At 36.4% G+C, this 19911-nt stretch overlaps 2 protein-coding genes across 6 annotated transcripts in view; one reads left to right on the forward strand and one right to left on the reverse strand.

Annotated features, from left to right (window-relative positions):
* Positions 1-601: 601 nt before the first annotated feature.
* Positions 602-14877, reverse strand: gcfc2 (GC-rich sequence DNA-binding factor 2). 4 transcript variants are annotated; one of them, XM_088909165.1, is made up of 19 exons: positions 14864-14877; positions 14316-14650; positions 13604-13702; positions 11910-12041; positions 11141-11362; positions 10326-10423; positions 8826-8941; positions 8077-8260; positions 7527-7650; positions 6868-6949; positions 6147-6283; positions 5147-5346; positions 4437-4581; positions 4152-4273; positions 2887-2963; positions 2402-2468; positions 1768-1914; positions 1047-1186; positions 602-930 (listed from the first exon to the last, which is right to left on the reverse strand). In XM_088909165.1, the coding sequence occupies exons 2-19, from the start codon at positions 14635-14637 to the stop codon at positions 813-815; spliced, it is 2532 nt and encodes an 843-aa protein (XP_088765291.1). In that variant the 5' UTR covers positions 14638-14650; positions 14864-14877; the 3' UTR covers positions 602-812. The 4 variants fall into 4 exon arrangements, with proteins under 4 accessions (XP_088765291.1, XP_088765297.1, XP_088765298.1 ...); XM_088909171.1 differs by having other exon boundaries at positions 1047-1182; positions 14316-14864; XM_088909172.1 differs by lacking the exon at positions 14864-14877 and having other exon boundaries at positions 1047-1182; positions 6147-6217; positions 14316-14857.
* Positions 14878-17101: 2224 nt separating this feature from the next.
* itsn2b (intersectin 2b) overlaps positions 17102-19911 on the forward strand; it is an 88921-nt gene continuing 86111 nt past the window's right edge. For both annotated transcript variants that reach the window (XM_088908704.1, XM_088908712.1), the window contains exon 1: positions 17102-17281. The gene's annotated coding sequence lies outside the window, so the exon portion shown is untranslated. The remainder of the gene's footprint in view (positions 17282-19911) is intronic.

Genomic DNA, 19911 nt, shown 5'->3' on the forward strand with positions numbered 1-19911 from the left:
TTAAGTACTGAACAGAGAAGACTCTGAGTGAACCAGGTCCAAGTATTCAAAATCCTCAAGGGCATTAACAAAGTCGACCCTGTGAACTTCGTTAGCATCAGCAGTGAAACAGGATCCAGAGCTCACAAGTGGAAACTATGTGGAAACGCATTTACATCTTGGAACAGGAGGCACTTTGTTACACAAAGGGTTGTGGGAGTATGAAACAAGCCGCCCAGTCATGTTGTTCCATCTGAAACTCTGGCCTTTGAGAAAAGGCTGGATCAGATCCCTAGATCAATTATTTATTAATAATCAGGCTAGTTGGACTGAATGGTTTCCTCGCCTCTCATTTTAAACCTTTTTTGTGTTCTTTCAGAGGTTGCATGATTGAATCAAGGAACAGATAAAGGTTCACTCCATGCTGAAAGCTAAAGAGAAGAAACAATGTTTGGCAGCGGAGCCTTCTTCAGGTGTCAGAATGTGTCGGTTACCTTTCAGCGTGGAAATGATCTTTACCTGTTCCTTTGCAGGCTACTCATGCTGACACAGCTACCACCTCGAAATTGATTCAATAAAGCTTGTGTACTGCTGTCAGGTCATATAAACACAAAGAAATCAATTTTTACCCTCGTTTCATGCTGCCCATCTGGGAATTTTATTAAACAACAGAGGCTTGGGAGCACAATAAGGCCTTTTACAGGAGCATCTAAAAATACTACAAAATGTAAATTTACAAATCTGAATCAGTATATTACACTGTCATCTTGGTACAAAAATCACAGCTGAAATTATTTTAAAAAAAACCCTGCAAGGATGAGCATAACTCCCATTTAATGCATGTTGAGAGAGGTTTTCGGGTCTTCATACTGATACTGTTCAATAATAGCTGCCACATGGTCCAATGCATTAATGCTTCTCAGAAGAATCAAAATATTGACAACAATGTCCCTACAAGACAAAAGATGGATATTATCAAACATTAAAGCCTGTGCCAAAATACATACTAAGTAACTGAAACTAAAAATGCAAGAAAGTAATCTGTTCATCTTAAAGACATTGGGTACCTGATTTTATCATCACTGGGATTGCTTTTACACAGTGAATGTACGATCTGAAGTAAATGATTACTGAAGTTTTTGAGTTGAGAAATAGAGGACTTGGCTTCTGCATCTTCAAACCAGCTTCTTGGAAAGCATGCAGCTACCTTATTTTAGAGGAACAACAAAAAAGACAAGAATAAATCATTTGCCATAGACCTTTTTAAAAGTTTAAGGCTATAAATATATTCAGGTATATGGAAAATACAATATTTAATGAAGTACTGTGCCTACAACTGAATGAGGAAATGAACATTTCAGGTACTAAATCAAAATAATCCACATTAAATCTAAACACTACTGAGTTAGACTACAGTGATTCAAAAAAATCTAATTTTCTATTTCAACATATGGTAGTAAGGTAGGTAATATTGGTATTTTTTCCTTCTTTTAGGAAACAGACATGGGTATTTTTACTAAGTATCAGGATATTATTGAAAATGAGAACCTTAACGGTTGGTATGCAGATATGCTTACAATATCCACCTTTCTAAACATTCCTGCCACCTTTCTTCCCAGATTTTTCTCAAGATCCCAACTATCCTGTTATCAAGTTTGCCTACTTAGTGTAATTGTTCACTAGTTATCTACACATACTGTATAAATCAAATGTTATTTTTACTCAAATAAGGCACGCCTTGCAAAGATATATACAATTTTAAAAGGAACCATTTTTTGAAGAAAATACCTTTTTGCATTTCTCCACATTCTCTGCGTCAGGTAATGTGTTCATTAAAGTCATCATAATGTAGCGGTTTAAAACTCTGTCTAGACTCAATTCTTTCATAGTATCTTCTGGAACCAAGCCATCCCACAGCATAATGTTACCTAGAAGCTAAATCAAAACACAGGAAAAGGAATCTCAGAATGGCGTATCTAACATAAATGTAAGGACTGTACAGCCATTAAGGTCAGATATGATGTATTCATTATCACAATTTTCAGTTAACCTTATGCTACAAAGTTGTCCTTTCGAGGGACATTTCTGTAATTTACTACAATTTCAAGTCAGAAATGAAAATGAAATATTTGTGCGAGTTTAAAGAAAGAAATGATCACATTCCATGAAATTAATGGTGTAGCCTTTGAAGGGGTCTGCATGGCAGCATCCATGTTCCCAGTGTTTCCACTCTTTGGGTGGAAAAAACTAAGTGCCATTCTACAAATTAAAGAATTCTGTCTGATACGAGGGTGTATCCCAATACATAATCCCATTTAGAGCACAGTCTCTCAATATATATCTTTACCTTAGGAGCTTAAAAAAATGAGAACAGGCTTAAGATAAGTATTGGCTTACAACTGACTGCAATGTGGTTTCTTACCCTGACCGCCGACCAGAATTGTTTATCCTGAAACCTACGCTGTGGGGAACACCTGTCATCAACATATCTGTTTTATAAAAGAAAATAAAACATAAAGACGATATTTATTGGGCAGTTATGTAAGAAAATAGCCTATAAATGCTTAAGATACAGTAAATCACAATAGTTTCAACAAGCTGTATTTTAATAGCCCTCTGTAAGCTGGAAGTCCTTCCGATGAAAAATGCTTAGGTATTAAGGATCATACATATTTGGTAAACAATAGCATTAGTGTTGCTAACATAATTCAATAATTGTACTGATTGTACAATATTGTTGCCTGTTAGTTTTTCAAGGCTCTGTTTGAAAAATCACAAAACATGCACTATTGATATAAGTCAAAGAATATTATTAAGTAATAATAATGATGATACATCGATAATATAAATAGAAAAAACAAGTCACATCATCAAGATTTTTGTCTGAAAAAAATAGAATCTACTTACTTTTTTGGATAAATAGGAATGAATACATCTTCATCAACTGAACTTCTCATTCTCAGGACAACAGCATTTACAAAAGCCTAACAAGAAAAAAACAATTACAGGTGAAAGATTATCTGAAAACAGCCAAAACATAACCTTTAAGGAAACATTGGTAGCCTAACAATGCAATACATGGTATAAAAAGGGATTACCATATATTATAAAAGCTTAATTTGGTCCTCAAACCTGCCTGTAAGGTGGGAACTTATAATGGAAGTTAAACTCACATTGCTTCCCGCATTATAATCCTCAGTTGGTACCAGAACTAAAAAAGTTGGGGTATTTGAGTAAACTTTGTCTTAATATATTCTTTGTAATAATTTGAACAACACGCTTATAGTCACTAGCCATTGCATAAACACTTATGCTCATTTATGGTACAGTAGTTACATCATAGAGTCTTAGCAAACGCATAAATATTAGGTAATATCCTGAACTGTATGCACAACACACACAAGCCTTTATTTAAAAAATAAAAGTCCTAATCTGAGAAGATGTGGAAAACAAATAATCCTGGCATTGCGTTACTAGTGCCCGGCTCTTAAGAGTGAAAATCTGCTTGTTAAATTAAAAAAAGAGTAGGAATTATTACATCTAGTATAAATGAAAACTCATATAGCAGTGGCTCATGCAGCTGCGGTTTACTGTACTTCACTATAGTATAAACAGTACAGAGTGTCTTGTCTTTTGCTGTTGTGTATTGTCTTAAGTTCAGTTTTTGTGTTAAGACTGTTTACTCCAGAAAACTATTTTATTATGTTAAAATATTTTCAATTCCTGTCACAAGCTGATGTAAGGTCTTAAAAACATTAAGAATTCCAAAGAAAAACAATTTTGTGAATTTACATTTCAGTGAACACATTTTTATACTGGTAGGATGGTGTATTAAAACTTTAAAATACATATGTTTCAGCAAATAAAAACAACTAATGCAATTTTTTTCTTTCCAGAATCTCACTGATTTCTTCAGATCAGTGATGATACCTTCCCAAACTGACTGTACCTGCCTAGGGAAATGTATTTCAAGTCTTAATTCAACACTTTAGCTATGATCCAAACCTAACCTGGATAGATTTTATTAAAAAAACCCAACAACTTCACTTACTGATGTGGCTTTATCTGGTGAGTGATTGTAAATTGTCTTCTTCTACTTAATCAGAAGTTTACCCAGAAAATCAAGCACATTAATGACAAGATTAGATTTTTGAAAACAAAGTTAAATTTACCTTTTTAGTTTTGCTCTGCTCACTGTTAAACACTGAATAACCATCTTGTAATTTCTCACAATGTTTCACAAGACACTTTGTTTGTTTCGATGACAAAGGATCCCAGACCTGTTCCACAAATCCTGCAATGAAACATTCAAGATGAGTGAAATGTCCTTCAATGATGTTTGTTATTACACGGGTTTGGATACGTTATTTATTTTCTAGGATGTCTTCATGGTGTTCATACCCATCTAACGTACTAAATATTCTTCTCACTCTCCCTGCAAAGACACAGGAGCTAACCTTGAATTTTGGGCAAGATTGTTTTCTCTATGATGGATGGCAGAGTTTTAATGTCAGCAGCTTCAGATTCTTCGTATCCATGACCATGACAGAACGTTTCCACAGCTGAGTACCAAGGAAATGCTTCAAAATCCTTCCCATCATCCTGAAAAATACATCCATAAAGACCTTAACCGATTTAAAAATTACCTTCTCGATTGTTTTCACTTTTAACTACACAGAGAAACAATTAGAAATATAAGATGTGAAACAGGGCTCAAAATTGTATCTCCAAATAGCTTTAAACTTTTGTTTTGGGATGTTAACAGCTAAGGTAAACCTGAAGAGAAAACACACTATAGATTTTTAATCTTTTGTTTCTTCTTATTAAACAACATATATAATTAAAAAATCATAATAAGATGGCGCCTACACGTAAATTGAGATTTAATGATTTAGGTTTAATGGGATGCCATTATTCAAAATTACACAGTATTAAAATATATTAGAACTTATTATTTAAAACCATCGTTTTTACAATGAAAAGTATCCATTTCTCCTCGCTGAAATTTTTTTTCAGGACTATTTAAAAGAACTGAATTGCAGTGCTGTTTTTTACAGATATAAAATTAAATACAGTAAGTGAATTAAGCAGAGACTTTAGAAGACATGATACTTTTGCTGTTGCAAAAAAACAGAAAACAAAATACTCTTATGGTAAAGGCAAATACCTTGAGGGGATTCCATCCAATGAGTTGATGTCTGACTAAGGGACCCAAGAGTTTTGGTAAACAGAGTCCGATATAAGCACTATAGTACGAGTCAGGAAATCTGCATCTCCACTCATCAAATTTAGAAAGTATTTTTTTAACATCACAGAAGTTTTCTTGTACATCATCAAAGATCTTCTGATGCCTGTCTAGTATGTCATCTGGGAAAAAAAACAGAGTAAATGATAAGTAATCTTAAACATATTTTATCATTCTTTGAAGTGCTGTCACACTGAACATTAAAGATGTCATCTACTCAATCAACCAATTCCACAGGAACAAACATCCTGCAAAATAAATTTAACTGAATATGCAAATTCTATGTTATCTGGCACATACTGCAGTTCAAAGATGAATAGTTTTTCTATGTTGCGAATTCTGATTTGAACTTGTGTCCAGATATTCAGGTCTTGCTCATCATTATGTATTACAATCCTGCTTTTAAAGTGGTTTTAAAACAGATTTGTTGTCGATACTTCACATACATGAATGACTTGCCAGAACTAACATAACTGAGCCTCTATTAGCGAATACAGAAAGGCATGGCAGAAAAACATTAAAACAATTTACTGTCTTATTGTGTGTAACTGGTAATACTTCATTTGTCCTAACATTGATTTATTGTCACACAAAGAAAGCACTTTCCAAAATTATTAAAAAACAACAGGATACAATTAACCTCTTGTCCTCACATTAAGCACGGTTTGTATCAACCTTTGAGTTCCAACATGTTTGTCAGAGCTGTGTGTTTCCCAGTAACTTGTAAGGAGTCTGTGCGCCATTCTGACTAGCCAAGTTTAATTTTGAAACCGTTTCTGGGACATACGAGTATGAAAGAAAACCAGTAGGAGACAGAATAAGATATGTAACAAGCAGAAAATTCAACCTATCATTTGAGGTTCATAGTAGTTCTTTATTTGTAAAAGGCTATCCAGTTGCAATAGCACCATTTCATTCATACCTTTTCTTTTGGCAAAGTGTGCCTCAAATTCAGGCTGTGTTTCAGCAGGTGTTTCATCATCACTTGAGAGCCTGTCACAATGAACGCCTTCAGTGCCATGACTCTCCCTGTTGCGACTTCCGATGTCACGGTCAGTACTAGACACAGGTATTTCATCAAGCGATACAAATAACCTCCTTTCTAAATTCTCCTTATTTAACCAATTTTTAAAACAGTTTACTGTTTGGGGGTTTGGCTGATTGCTATGAATGTATGAATTCCCATCTAAGCATTCACAATTGGTCAATAACTGCCAAAATACCTGTTGCAAAAGTTACTGGCAGGTGCAAATAAAATACCTATATAAAAATTACATACCTATATAAATTACATATAAAATTTTGTATAGTCTTATCTAGATGTTGACATAACAGATAATTCATATGAATGCAACTACTAAAAAGGAAGCAATGTGACTGCGAAATGATTAGAGGAAATAGGAAAATTAGAATTATGGTCCGTTGAGTAAAATAGTTTTTCTACATACTGGAATGTGTCAAACTAAACAAACTAAACTAAAAAAAGCTGTATAGATACAATTACAATTACTTTATATAGTTCAAATTCCTTCAGCAACCTTTCCTTCAGCAAAGGTTATAACTAAAATCTATTTCCTAAGAGCAAATTTCATTTAAAAGCAAATTGTTACACTGGAGGAACTTGAAAAGGCAGCAAATTCTACCTGTTTATCTTTTCCTCCACAGAGCATCCCTTTCCGTCTCCAATGTTATTATTACTTTCGGTACTGGATGAGTCTCTTTTGTCTTTAAAAGAATGGGAAACAATCTTAAATCACTCAGCTTCCATGGCTTTTCAACAACTGACAGCTTAGAGAAGTGAGAACATTCTGACCTCACTTAATTATTTAATTTGGTTCTCTTTCAATGTTCACCTCTTCACTGAACTCAATTTCTAAACCGATTAGAGATAGTAATTCGAGTAGTCAGGCTTTATCTCTAACAGCTCACCTACATCTACATACAAATACACATGTATTTCAGGGACATTTTTGAGTAGAGCAATATTTATGATATTGCCAAGACATGACATATTTTGTAATACAACAAATCTGTTGAATACTTACAAACTATCCTAAAAATGTCACATAGTAAAATATGTATGTTTTACAATTATTATTGTTATTTACAATTATACTACTCAGCTTTGTTTAAAAAAAAGTTAAATTGTAAAACAAATACTATATACAGAGTTGAGCTTTTGGTTTGGTTTAACTGTACTTTTTTTACAATAGAGGTTGTATATCACTTTTCAGGAGAATGAAAAAGTAAAATGAAACACAAATGGCCATCCCTTCAAACTCAGTTATATGTCCAAACTCACAAGTGAGATTGTGGATGTATGACGATTCCTCTCTGATTTTCTCACGCCTGTGATTTAACAGAGATTCAGCCTGTTCCTTCAGCAAAAAATGCATCTCCGACTCCACTTCGTTAATAAGAAGGACCTTGTAGAAAATAATAATTGAAAAGAAGAAATGAATAATATTTACCTTAGCAATTTAATCTAGAATTGTTTCAGGTGCTAAAATACAACGATTGAGACATCAAACTATGAAACTGGGTATAGTGTTAACAGGAAACTCAATGGTGAAGAAAGACAGTTTGTTTATCAATCAATGTTAATAGTTCATTTAGCTTTAATAAAACTGCAGCTCCATTATAATGAAACAGACATTTCTAAATCCTTTAAAAAAGTAAGAGATTTCTTTATATCTGTAACTTTACTATTTTGTATACTATTCACTTTCGTGGCATTTTTTTTGTTCTCTTAGTCTTATTGTTCCTTAATATATGCTGCTGTGTGCAGTTTGTTGAAAATGATCAAAAGTAGGTAAAACTGTCAATATACTACTAATGGCACCTTTTCCTACCTTTTCAGTAAGGCAGTCCACCAGGTTCTGGACATAGATCTTCATTTCTTTATAGAACTTGTAACGCTGGTCTGTGGAGGCACCTTCCAGCTGCTCGACTGAAGCCTTGGCACTTTCAATGTCCATCTGGATTCTCTTCTGTTCCTGCTCATGTGCACGATGCACCTCTCTCAGGGAGTCTAACCTACCCCAAAATGTAATGTTTCAATTAGAACGGAGTTACATCATCACTCCACACACCTCTTGAGAAAATGTCTACTAATAAATAGAAAGCATTAAGAAGAAATATTATTATTTGTGCATGTTATGCCTGATGATGTAACTGTGACATGCTCAAGTGACTGAATGTTGCATAAACACAAAATCGCTTCATTAATGAGTATTGACTGGGCACAGGTGATGCGATTTAACCGTCTGAATACTTAGCCTGGTAAAAATCAAACATGAAATCACATTTTAGGAACAATATTCACAGATTAAGCGAACAACTACTTAATGCTACCAATATGCTAGAGCAATACTTCAGGTGGCTGGCAGAGAATTAATGTTTTTTATAGATCGCACCCCAATAGACAACATTAGATGTACTACTTTTTGTGTAAATGATGTTTGTTTCTCAGCATGTTATTGTCAATGTTATCTAAAAATGAAAATGTATGTTTTACATTCTGCTAATGAACACCTGCTGGAGCTCTGAAATGCAGCAGATGATAAAAACATATAACCATAAATAAATCTGTATTACTTACTTTCCAGTTAATCTCTTCTTTATAATATCAAAATTGACTACTGGCAGGGACACGGGCAAATCTAACTTCACTTTAACATCCTTTACAGGCTCACGGGAAATCTCCCCATCCAAGTTCTAAATATAAAGACATTTCAAGCTAGTGGTTACTTTTTCCCTGCAATGCATTTCAATAAATTTCAACATAATACAACAACAGTGCCTTGAAAATGTATTCGCCTCCTGGAAGTAATACATTCTGAAGAATATAGAAAAACCATTAGGAAAAAGAAAGCGCTTTATGAAATGATCAAAATCAACAGTATCCCAATATAGAAAAGGAGTACTGAAACTGAACTGCAAGCACTGTTTAAAAAGTAATAACGCCATGTAGGCTAAAATGTTATTTCACTATTACATCAGTTAAAGAATCATTCAGGATGAGGTAAAATGTATCTGTAACAAGTGATAAACAACTAGACGTTGAAAGGGAAACTGCAGATGTACCAGGTGTATTTCTCTCAGGTGTTCACTAAGGAGAGTGTCAACAACATGCCTCAAGCAGCAGGATGGTGTTATTTATTAAACAGTTTTTGTGTAGAAGATGCAACAGTGTTTCAGCTACCAGACGGACTCAAGAATAATCAATCTCCAGGGCCTGAGAGCATCTTACCAACCGTACTCAAGGGAACAAGAGATGCCACTCAGACGTCATTGATGCCACTCTTCCATGTGCCCATGGACTCGAGAACAGCTATTGAAGCTCTCATCCACACAAAGGGCAACAAAACTGACCCACGTGATTATAGACCAATAAGTCTGACCTCTGTTACATGCAAGGCTACAGAAACAATTGGTAGAAAAAAAAATAAGAGGTTGGACTGTATGGAAATAACACCCTAGGAGACAGCCAACAAATGTAGAAACGGTAGTTCCTAAATAAAGTATTAAGAGTTCTATGCACACAGAGCATAAAATATGTTTAGGCTTCCAGAAGGCCTTAGATAAAGTTAATCATTTATGGGGAATTCTTAATTTATAGGTTTTATTCAACAAAGGAGGCCAATCAGCCCATCTAACTCATTTGACACTTAGTAATGAATTGATCCAAGGATGCTCTTGTCTGAGCACAAAACCTTCTGCCACATGTCTACCTACCTCAGATTATAAATGTATTTTGCCACACACCCAAACAGAACACCACTGTACAGGGTTCAGGCACTGCTGATACATGAACAGTGACTCCCATCACACTATTTTGCAGATATTTCAAAGTTACTAATGGCATCACAGATCTAAATAACCCTTCACTAAAAATCTTGTGTTTGCTGTTGTTACATGAAGAAATGTACAGGACATTAATGCTAAAACAGGATGGATGAAATAACAGTAAGATGCCACGGAAGCAAAAGTTATAAAGAGCTTTAATTATACTCTGCACTATAATCATGTGAAAAGTTAAATTCAGAGCTTTGAAATATTAACGGCACAAAGACAAAAGCAAGACAGAAGGGAGTCCCACCTGAGGCCTCTTCACTCCTTTTCCAATTTGCTGTTCCACCCACAGATTCTGATCCTCATCTTGGCTATTTGATCTTTCATCTTCACTACCGCTCTCACCTGTGATTTTCCCAAGGAAAAGCGTGTAAGGCATAGAACATGACAAGACAGCCAGGTCTTTCCAAAAGCTACATTTTTTCAAAATACGGTAAAAACATCCAGGGAACAGGGAGAAGGTTAAGTGTGTGGAAAGTCTAAATAACAACATCCTTGTAAAACATTGCTTGTAAATCACAGCATGCATTTTATTACTGCAGCATTGCAATGGACACTACACACCTACTTCCCCCAGACAACCTGATTTCCACAGTGTATCTTGCTGCTAATTTCTGTTCATTTTGACCAAATGTGAAAACTGATGACATCACAATCCCGATAAACCAAGGAGACTAGGGTCCACATAAAACAGTGGTCTAGTTCAACTGAGGATCAAATGTCATTACCCTTTAGGTTTGCGCAATGTAAAAAACAAACAAGTTTTCACTTTCCAATACCCTCCTAAGAAACAAGTTATGGACTTAGTTTGATGAGCCCGCTGTCCAATGTGCAAATAAAAATTAACAAAAAACCAATGTTGTGACAGTTGAGTCAGGGCTGGGAATTAAACCAGGTTTGCTGGGACGCTAGCTTATCACCACACCTCTAAAAGCTCACGATTCTATAAACGGCCATTAACCTTATAGCTTTAATCCTGTTAGAATAATGGTACTCAAACATCCATTTTGATCAGTCAGAACTTCATCAGATTGTGAAAGGATATTATACAGCCTCACTCACTCATCTTCTCAGCTATTCTCTGTCTCAGGGTCTTCGGTTTAGGTGCAAATGGAATTCTCCGCTGGTGGTCATCGGGTTCATCATCGCTGTCTTCCTCCTCTTCATCTTTTAACACTGGACTGCTCCCATGTCTCGTGGCCAAAGGAATATAGTCCTGCCGTGCTCTAGCCAGTTTACGTTGCCTTCTTGCAGCCTCAATTTGTAGAGCATCAGGGATATCACCTGCGCTGATCAAAGTTTTACACCGTGTGTAAAAATAAACTACGTTCAAAAACCAGCAGCTGAAAGACTACATGCAAATTACAGAAACTTTAGAACACATTACACCTATTAAATTCTTCATAATCCGTTGATTTAGGAGATTCATCTTACTTGCTGTACACATACGAGGTGTCAAAAGCCCCCACAGCCATCTCACATATGGATGTCTGAGAAAGGAGTTCAAGAAACCAACACTTGTTTTTGGTTTTATGCCTCAGTATTTGTCTAGCCACAGTGCAGGTAGGCATACGCTTTCCGAGTTAAGTTCAGTCTGGTCTGTAAACTTTTTTTTTTACAAACTAGCTTCAGAAAGATGAAGCATTGAAATGCACCCCTCTAAACCTCAATGGAATATTATCCTGGACACTTCTCGGAAAACACTTTTCCGGAATGGAAATTTCAGATGACAACGATAGAGCAATATTGAAGACCAATTCATCACTTACTTTCTAAAAGATCATAAGAATGAGAAAAAATGCTCAAAATTTCTAAGAAACCTCCAACAAACCTGGCTCAGACACTGAAGAGCTGGAAGAACTGGATTTTTGGGAGCTTGTATCATCGTCGCTTCCATCCTGCTTTTTTTCACCTTCGGGTTTATCATCTCCACAGTCACTCTGTGAAACAGGACCCTTGGGGCCTATAAAACACAAGCAGGAACTGTCAAACTCACATCTTTTAATTTTGAAGAAGCAATCTTAACCCCCATTCCATTTTTAGATGCAGAAAAAAAAACATTTACAGAACTAATGTTAAGTTAGTTACTTAGAAATAAAAACATTACTTGTGCAATCAACTACAGAGCAATTAACAGCAATTAATTAACGCTCAGTAATATGACTGTAACATAATTTCACCTCTTTCCCCATCTTGCCTTTTGTTAATGTTAATAATAAAATGTGAAACTTAATTTTCAGTGAAGAGCTTTGCTTCTCTTGAGATGTTTTTTTTCCCCCTAACTGAGTGAGGTTTGTTTAGTTTTGAATGCTCCAAGAGTATTCGGTCCAATTCAGAGTTTGTTTAAATGGCATTCAGCTGAGCTCATTTTATGGCCTGTTTTGAGCAGTGATTGTTTTTGCACTCGGTAAAGTGCAGTTTATGTGGAGAACAGCATGAAAACCAAATGTCAATTGGGAAATAAATCAAACTGAAACAGAATAACAGAAAAATTCATTAGGACCATGCCAAAACTATTTCACAAATACAAATATCTACTATATTTATGGTATATTTACTATTTGTTTCTCAGGGGTTGAAAGACAAAGGGTTGCAGAAGCTGCAAACAGTGCAGAGTCTATTTAAAAAAGATGAGCCAGATGAATTTCAAAATCAAAGACATAATGGCCACATTTATGGCCACTGAACATAAAAAGGTTATTAACAAAAAAAGAGGCAGTTTGGCCTACATAGCCCACTGGGTGACTAGTAGCTAAGTGACCTGAGGATCTCATCCAGCTATTTCTTGAAAGAAGCCATGTTGAAGAAACCCGCTTCAACAACATGGCTGAGTAGTTTGTTCCAGAATGCCAAACAAAACGCAATGAAACTCATTTCCAGTTAGAATGCACTAACTCTGGTCCAGCAACACCTCTTTGAACAGCAAACAGGTTTTTCTTGGAGGTCTCCCATTTCCAGGATTAACCAAGGCCAGACTACTCAAATCACGTTGGCTTCTAGACTTCTCCATTTAAGACTACGGAAAAAAAATAATTTTGCATCTAACGCAACGAACAAATTACTACACATTATTATTGCAGTGTAGTCACAAGCAAACCAATTCCCCCTAAATATAAGGATGTTAACCAAGAAAACAAACCTCAGACCACTTCCACACAAACTCAGATAAGGTATGTGAAGTGTGAATCTTGCCTGGATTCAACCACAGTTGGGAGGGTCTGCCCATTGCCGGTGGTGGAGGGGAGTTATCATTACCTGTAAAGTGTCTGGAAAAGCGCTATATAAATGTAACAAATTATTTTATTTACCACAGTTGAACTGTACGACCCCCTAAAAAGTAGCAAACTTTGCTCGAATCCAAAGACCAGGTTTTCTATCACCCCAGATTTCTACAATGATGACCGTTTCAAGAAACGATGACATCATTTCAGGAAAATACACAGTGCCACCGAGCCCCGTTACGTCGAACAGCTAACATACACATCAGTTGTTATGAAACCCATAAGAACGCAGTTGGCAATTTACCTTGTGAATTAAAAGCGGGAGGATTGACCTCTTTTGTTCGCGCTTTGAAAACGACGGCCTTATCAACAGGCTTTTTAACCTTGAAGTCATCTTCGTCCACTGAAATGAAAATGCACCAGCAGGTTAGGAAAAAAACCGTGCACATTAATTTAATGCGAAAAACAGAAACGAAAAACAACAAAACAATGTCAATAACAGACTTTTGATTACATTTTCTATAATGCAATTATAGATCAGAATGGGACAAACTTTGTATTTGAGTCCCTTTTCGGCTGCATGGTTCAATTAATCAATGACTCCAGCAGGTCTGAGCTCTAGGCATGATCAGCGATGACCCTCCCTACTGTGTCTTGGCTTAAACAGATATTCTTCGTTTCTGCTTCACCTGGGTTACGCTCCTTCAGCTTTAATTTAAAAAACTGTTAAATTTAGAGTTGTTTTTTAAAAAAAATGTCCCTGTCTTGGTTTTGGTCCACTACACTTCATTTTGAGCTCTTCATCTTTATTCTCTTTTCCATCGGCGTACAAAAAGTTCGTCTGGGCGGAATCGTTATGGAGCCGAAATAAATCGCGATACAGCGACAGCCCGCTAAAATATCAATTCCGTGAAGAGATCCCATGCATGTAATTTGCATCTGCAGAATCTACAGCAGGCTGTCTCCATGCATGTACCACATCAGATTTACGCAGAAATATAAATACTGGGGCGTACCTTGTTTTTCATCACCGAAACTCAATAGAGTGATTTTATTTTTCGTCAGTTTCTTATCAGCAACATCTTCCGCAGCCGTATCTTCGCTTACATTTTCTGTGTGCGGATTTTGTCCGGCGACTGAATCCGACCTGGAGCTCCCGGACTCCCGCTTAGACGTGCAGGAAATCCCCCGGCTCTGCGGATGCTTCAGCAAGCGAGGTGCAACCGAGACCTTAACTTCGTCAGTGGCTTCTCCCTGCTTTTCTTGTGAAGGCTCATCTTCTCCGCTCGATTCTCCTTTCCTCCTCCTGAAGTTTCTCTTTGGTTTCTTACCGAACATATTCAGGTGGGAACTGCAATAATATCGCAACAGTGCGGATCGCAAATGATTATCTTATGTATTTAAAAAAAAAAGTACTAAGCCTTACAGCATCCCACGTGTTTCTCGGTTGTGAAGTAAATGAAAGACTAAAGCACAATGAAACACATTTACATTTTTAAATGCTAAGCAAGTTAGCATAAACCAATTACTCCATCTTCATTTATGGGGGAAAAAGTACACTTACTACACTCCTTCCGATTTGCTTCAACAACATTTACGTTTGTATTTTCCGGTTCCCTGCTCTCCAGCTGCATCATGGGTAATGTAGTCCATAAACAAGGTGTCGCTCTATTTCTTCCTTCAAGAACTCTGTGGAAATGAAAGTAAACTTGGCATTTTGAAAACCTTCAATACAAATGTTAAAGAAGAGCCTTTTTGAAAACGCTTAATACTGTTTAATTAGAAAAATAGGAGCTTGCCCTAAAGCAAACTATAATTAAAGGACAACCTGTTAGATTGCATCAATCTTAAAGAGCCTCTTAAAGTGGATCTCCCTTGGTCGCTGTCCGGGTGCAGCCAGTCCTTGCTTGTTAAAGTCAAATAGAGTTGTATAGCCACAGTGGGGCCCAGAAATCACACTCCTTAAATGTCCCCTCAGGCTGTGAGAGGCAACTTACTTTCACTCTCCCTCCTACTTATTTAAGAGAAGTTAAGAGATACAGAGCTGGCATCCTATGAGTCAGTGCCAAAAGGAAAACCTCTGAGTTGTCCATGTAGCAGGTTCTCCTCTGTAACGTCTTGATTGCAGATTTCAAGCTTTCAATGACTCTAAGGCAGAGACAGACAAGTGTGCTATCTGAGTAGCAGAAGAGTGACATTCATTCTATTATGATGAGGACTTGGAGTCCTTGAATTTCTTTGGAATAAAACAGACCCAGACATCTTGGTCTTTCTTGGGCAACCAGGACAAAGGTTTTAGGTTTGGCACTTAGGTGCCTTTTTGGTGTACTTCTAACCTCATGAAGTGGGGACATTGGTCCCTATTCAACAAGCATAATGTTATCACCAAGATCCCCATGACATTTCCTGGACACTTTTCCTGGACATGCCTTGTCCCTGTCCTGGCTCAAGGAAAGTGAATTTTACATATTCATCAGAAACAGGCTTAAAACATTGAATAATTAAAGTTCAGAGAAGCTGGACCTTGCTGTTTTCTCTTCCTATGGTGATTTCAATAGACATTTTAATCCAGTATCCTGAATAAGATGGGCTGAAGAAGGATGCCTTAAGACTCAACAAATAGTACAGTTAATGCTAAAGGGTTCATAGCTTTGCAGCATGGCTAGCTATTGTAGCCAGTATGCCTTCTGTATATCAGGAGTCATAGGCTCTGACCTGTCACCCCACTTCACAGCAGAGCAGTGGGAGCTCATTGTAGCACAGCTATTCTGTTCCAAGAACAATGGTGTCTCTTTCTGTTTTCATTCCAGCCCTTCACATGCTAAACCAGCTGTTTAGTTGTTCAAGTAGATTGATTTATCACCATAACCCTGCTCTTCAGGTGCTGCTGCTTTAAAGAGACCTTAAAAAACCTGCAGACGCACCAGGTCTCCAGGACCAGGAGAGCCCACCCCATGCTAGTACTGTATATATACAGTGGATACAAAATATTAGGTTGAAATTGTATGATGTACACGCTAATTTGTACATTTGTAAATGATCTAAAGTCTACTACATTGGTACTCCATTAATTACATCACCACAGTTTGAACAATCTTCCCTTTTCTATACTCTCTACTTTCAGTCCATTAACCAGTTCTTAATCCCAAAGCTGAAGTTTCCCCAAATGCATCTAACTTTTAATTTGAGAATTAATTTTTATGGGAAACGTTTATCAAAAGCCTTCTAAAAAATTTAAATACATCATAAAGCCTGCTTAACTGTTGCTTATTCAAGAACAAATCCCTTAGGCAAATACTTTTTACCTTCTTTAACTTGGTCCAGTTTTGTCACCCTTTGTACTGCCAGGCACTGTATTCACTATTTTTTGTCTTGTTCCACTAGATATTATCATAAAGCAGTACATTTTAGTGTGTGTATGATCTCCAGCAACTTGAGTTCCAATGCCTTGCAAAGTCAGATTTAGTCATTTCAGTACATTACAGTATATCATGCAGCCACATTTGAATGAATTTATTTTATCATCTGAGATGTGAATAAATATAATTTTAAAACTAAAAAGGAGTCTCTGTTGTTTCAACCAATTTTATTTTTTGCACGGATAGCTTTTAAGGCGTAGTCCTGCAGGTATGCTGACAATGCATAGCTTTTTTGCAATTAAGTAAGACAGGCTGGATGTGATTCGTACCTGAACAGTGAGAGGGCAGTATGTGCAAGGTTGCAAAAATGAGATTTCCCCTCCCATCCTGGGGTTGAATAGTAATCAGGCTCCGTGTTGTCAGCCATGTTGTTGGTGTAACACTACAGTGCTGCTTCTAGCAAGCAACAGGTACAAGACTGAAGCACGTTTTCTGGAAATAAACATTGAGTCTCACGTCTAATTACTTATTTTGACTGAGAACATTTGTTATCTGATAATGGGGATTTTCCAGAGTCGGGATTAAAAAAAATCCAAAATATTTTTGGTGTCCTTCCACGAAAAGTAAGTACATTTAAGAATTATGAATACTTCATTATACATATACAATATGTATATAAATTATTTTACCAACAAGGAACATATACTATATATGTATATATACATATACATAGTTTGGTGCTGGAATTTTATCAGCAAGTAATGTAATTAAAGCTTTAAAATTGAAACTTGTCGGTTACATTGAAAGCGAAGATGTAAACAAGCACGAATAGATAGGATGTTTTGAATCTAGTGTTATAAGAAACAGGATTACTTGATATATTGGGGTTTATGTTCTGAATCATTTATTGTGGTTGCAGCAGTAAAGAAATACGTATTTGTAAATTTCCGTATCAGGACTCGCTTGGCAGGTTGTTGCGAATTTGTAGCAAGTGTCTTGTAGCAGTAGGCAAAGGAATGAAACTTCATTGCACTGGTTTCACTGCTTTATACAAGGAATTGAATGAATTTCATGACTTTAAGAAATAGATTTGAATAACGATTTTCAATTTTTAGAAACATTTACACACTGTTTTATTGCACTTCTGATGTATGGGTTGTTTTTCTTTTTGGAGATTGAATTGTCTTTCATGTATTTTAAAATGTTAAGAAAAAATGGTCTACATGTTTCGAACCACTTTTCTTTCGCAGTTTTTTCGTGTTTAGAGCGTCAGTACAAGAACCCTCACTATTGTGACACGATGAATACTAGGAAATTAAACAATGATAAAGTCATTTGAGTCTAGTGAGTCATTTGAAGGGCATTTGTTCAATTAATGCAGGAATGTACTGTATATAGTGGCAAAATCGACCAGGTTCTTGCATTTTGTAAAACTTTTTACAGTGAACAGTGAAAAGAAATTTGATTATCTGGACGTTTTGTTACTTTGAAATCATTTGCTTTCTAACAGGACATTTTTTATTCTTCCTGGCAAGCTGTGTGAGAAAAAAAAATCAAAATCAAGACTCATTCGGTTTTCATTAATGGATCCCATCCCCCCCTTTCCTTATTTGAATAAGCGAATCTCGGGTCAGAGATAAAAATAGAATATTCATGAATCTAGTTTGTTGTGTCCCTGCACGGATGACATTTAGATGCACCATACAGTCCTCTTCAATAAGGTTTAGAAAAGACTCTGTGGAACTATTACTAGTACTATTAGAAACTGCTATTGGCTTTGTGTTGTTTAATGCAAAATAGGCTGAAAGTGGTTCGAATATTTTAACACTTCACAAGACAGGTGTGTTGTCTTGGGCAGCTGGGAGTCATGGCTGAATTTTTTTGAACTTCTGAAATTATTACAGTAATTTATCATGCAACGCACAATGTTTTAAGTTCCTTTCGTTCCCCTTTTTAGAAAGCCAAAATAAAACAGTGTCTTAAATTATTAGTCTTGATAGGTTCCTGCATCCTGTTCGTCAGTTGTCAGTGAAAGCGGTCATGTCCGATGTTACACGTGGTCAGACCAGGATGTGGAATATAACCAATCTCTTATTTCTTTGTATCTTCGAGTATTTGAACATATTGGGGAGTTTAATTCAACAACTGTTTTTTTACTTTATTTGAATAATTATTTTGTTACAGGATAACAGTCCACTTTGTTAATACTCTCATAACCTTAAGCCACAAGATGAGAAGGAATTTGCTGTAGATCTAGGATGATATTTTTCCTTTTTCTGCACTGTAATCCCTTTTGGTGTCTCTTAAAACCATCTCCCTTATGAATACAGAACACTTAGAGTTTGTCTGTTTTGTGTAGGAGTTGTGGCAGCCGGAATGTGGAGGAGGATGTGTATTTTGACTGATGAATTGCAGTGCATAAAGGGGTGGATTTATATGATATGAGCATAAGCAAGATTACAAATCTAAGTCTGCCATTTGGAACATCTAGCTCGTTTGGTTGCTAGTAGCTTACCCAGGTATTTTATCCAGCCATTTTATGAGCTATCGGGTTCAACAACATGGTTGCTGGTTTCCAGATTCCCACAACCCTTTATGTAAAATGTGCCTAACATTTTCATTTGTAAGTGCCTGTCTCCTTAGTTTGCACTTGTATCATGTAGTTCATGTTTCACTGATGGCTCTGGTATATTGGTTTGTCTTTGTCTGCACCTCAGGGAATTTTAGTTTATGCTGGCTGGTGACTTTCACTGGTGCTACGTGTATATGTGAATATTGTTGCAAGCCTGATGTTGTCACACATGACTTTCAGTTCTGTGGATGACGAATCTTTCCTTATTTTAATCCAAAGGGTGAGACAAGCAAATGAATCATTCTGTTTGTGAACAAGGAGGCATTACTGCGCTGAGAATAAACTACAGAAACTGACAACAGAACCTGCTCATGTTTGTTTCCTAGTAGCTGATTGGTCAAAGCATTTCGACTATCCATTTCTTTAAAGAAGCTAAGTTACTCTCTTCAGTAGCATAGCTAAGTATCTTGTTCCAGACTACCACAACCCTCTGTGTAAGAAATGCTTCTTGTTCTTCGTTTTGAATTCTTATCCATCTAGTTTCCACTTGTCCTTTGGTTCTTGTTTTGCTGTTGGTTCTCAAGAAGTCTGTTTTGTTGACTTTGTCTGTGCCTCACATGATTTTGAAAACCTCAGTCACATCAATCAGAATACAGTAAAAAAGAACACCAACAGCAAAGA

This window comes from Atractosteus spatula, chromosome 2 (genome assembly GCF_055471065.1).
Source record: "Atractosteus spatula isolate fAtrSpa1 chromosome 2, fAtrSpa1.hap1, whole genome shotgun sequence".
NCBI lineage: Eukaryota > Metazoa > Chordata > Actinopteri > Semionotiformes > Lepisosteidae > Atractosteus > Atractosteus spatula.

What these genes read in the sequence shown, in the direction of transcription:
- gcfc2 (XM_088909165.1), bottom strand. Translation starts at nt 14,637, where the DNA reads ATGTTCGGTAAGAAACCAAAGAGAAACTTCAGGAGGAGGAAAGGAGAA. An exon ending in TTGGATGGAATCCCCTCAAG is followed by an intron (nt 4,582 to 5,146) that starts GTATTTGCCTTT and finishes TGTATTTTTCAG; the next exon opens with GATGATGGGAAGGATTTTGA. An exon ending in ATGTGGAGAAATGCAAAAAG is followed by an intron (nt 1,187 to 1,767) that starts GTATTTTCTTCA and finishes CTCTAAAATAAG; the next exon opens with GTAGCTGCATGCTTTCCAAG.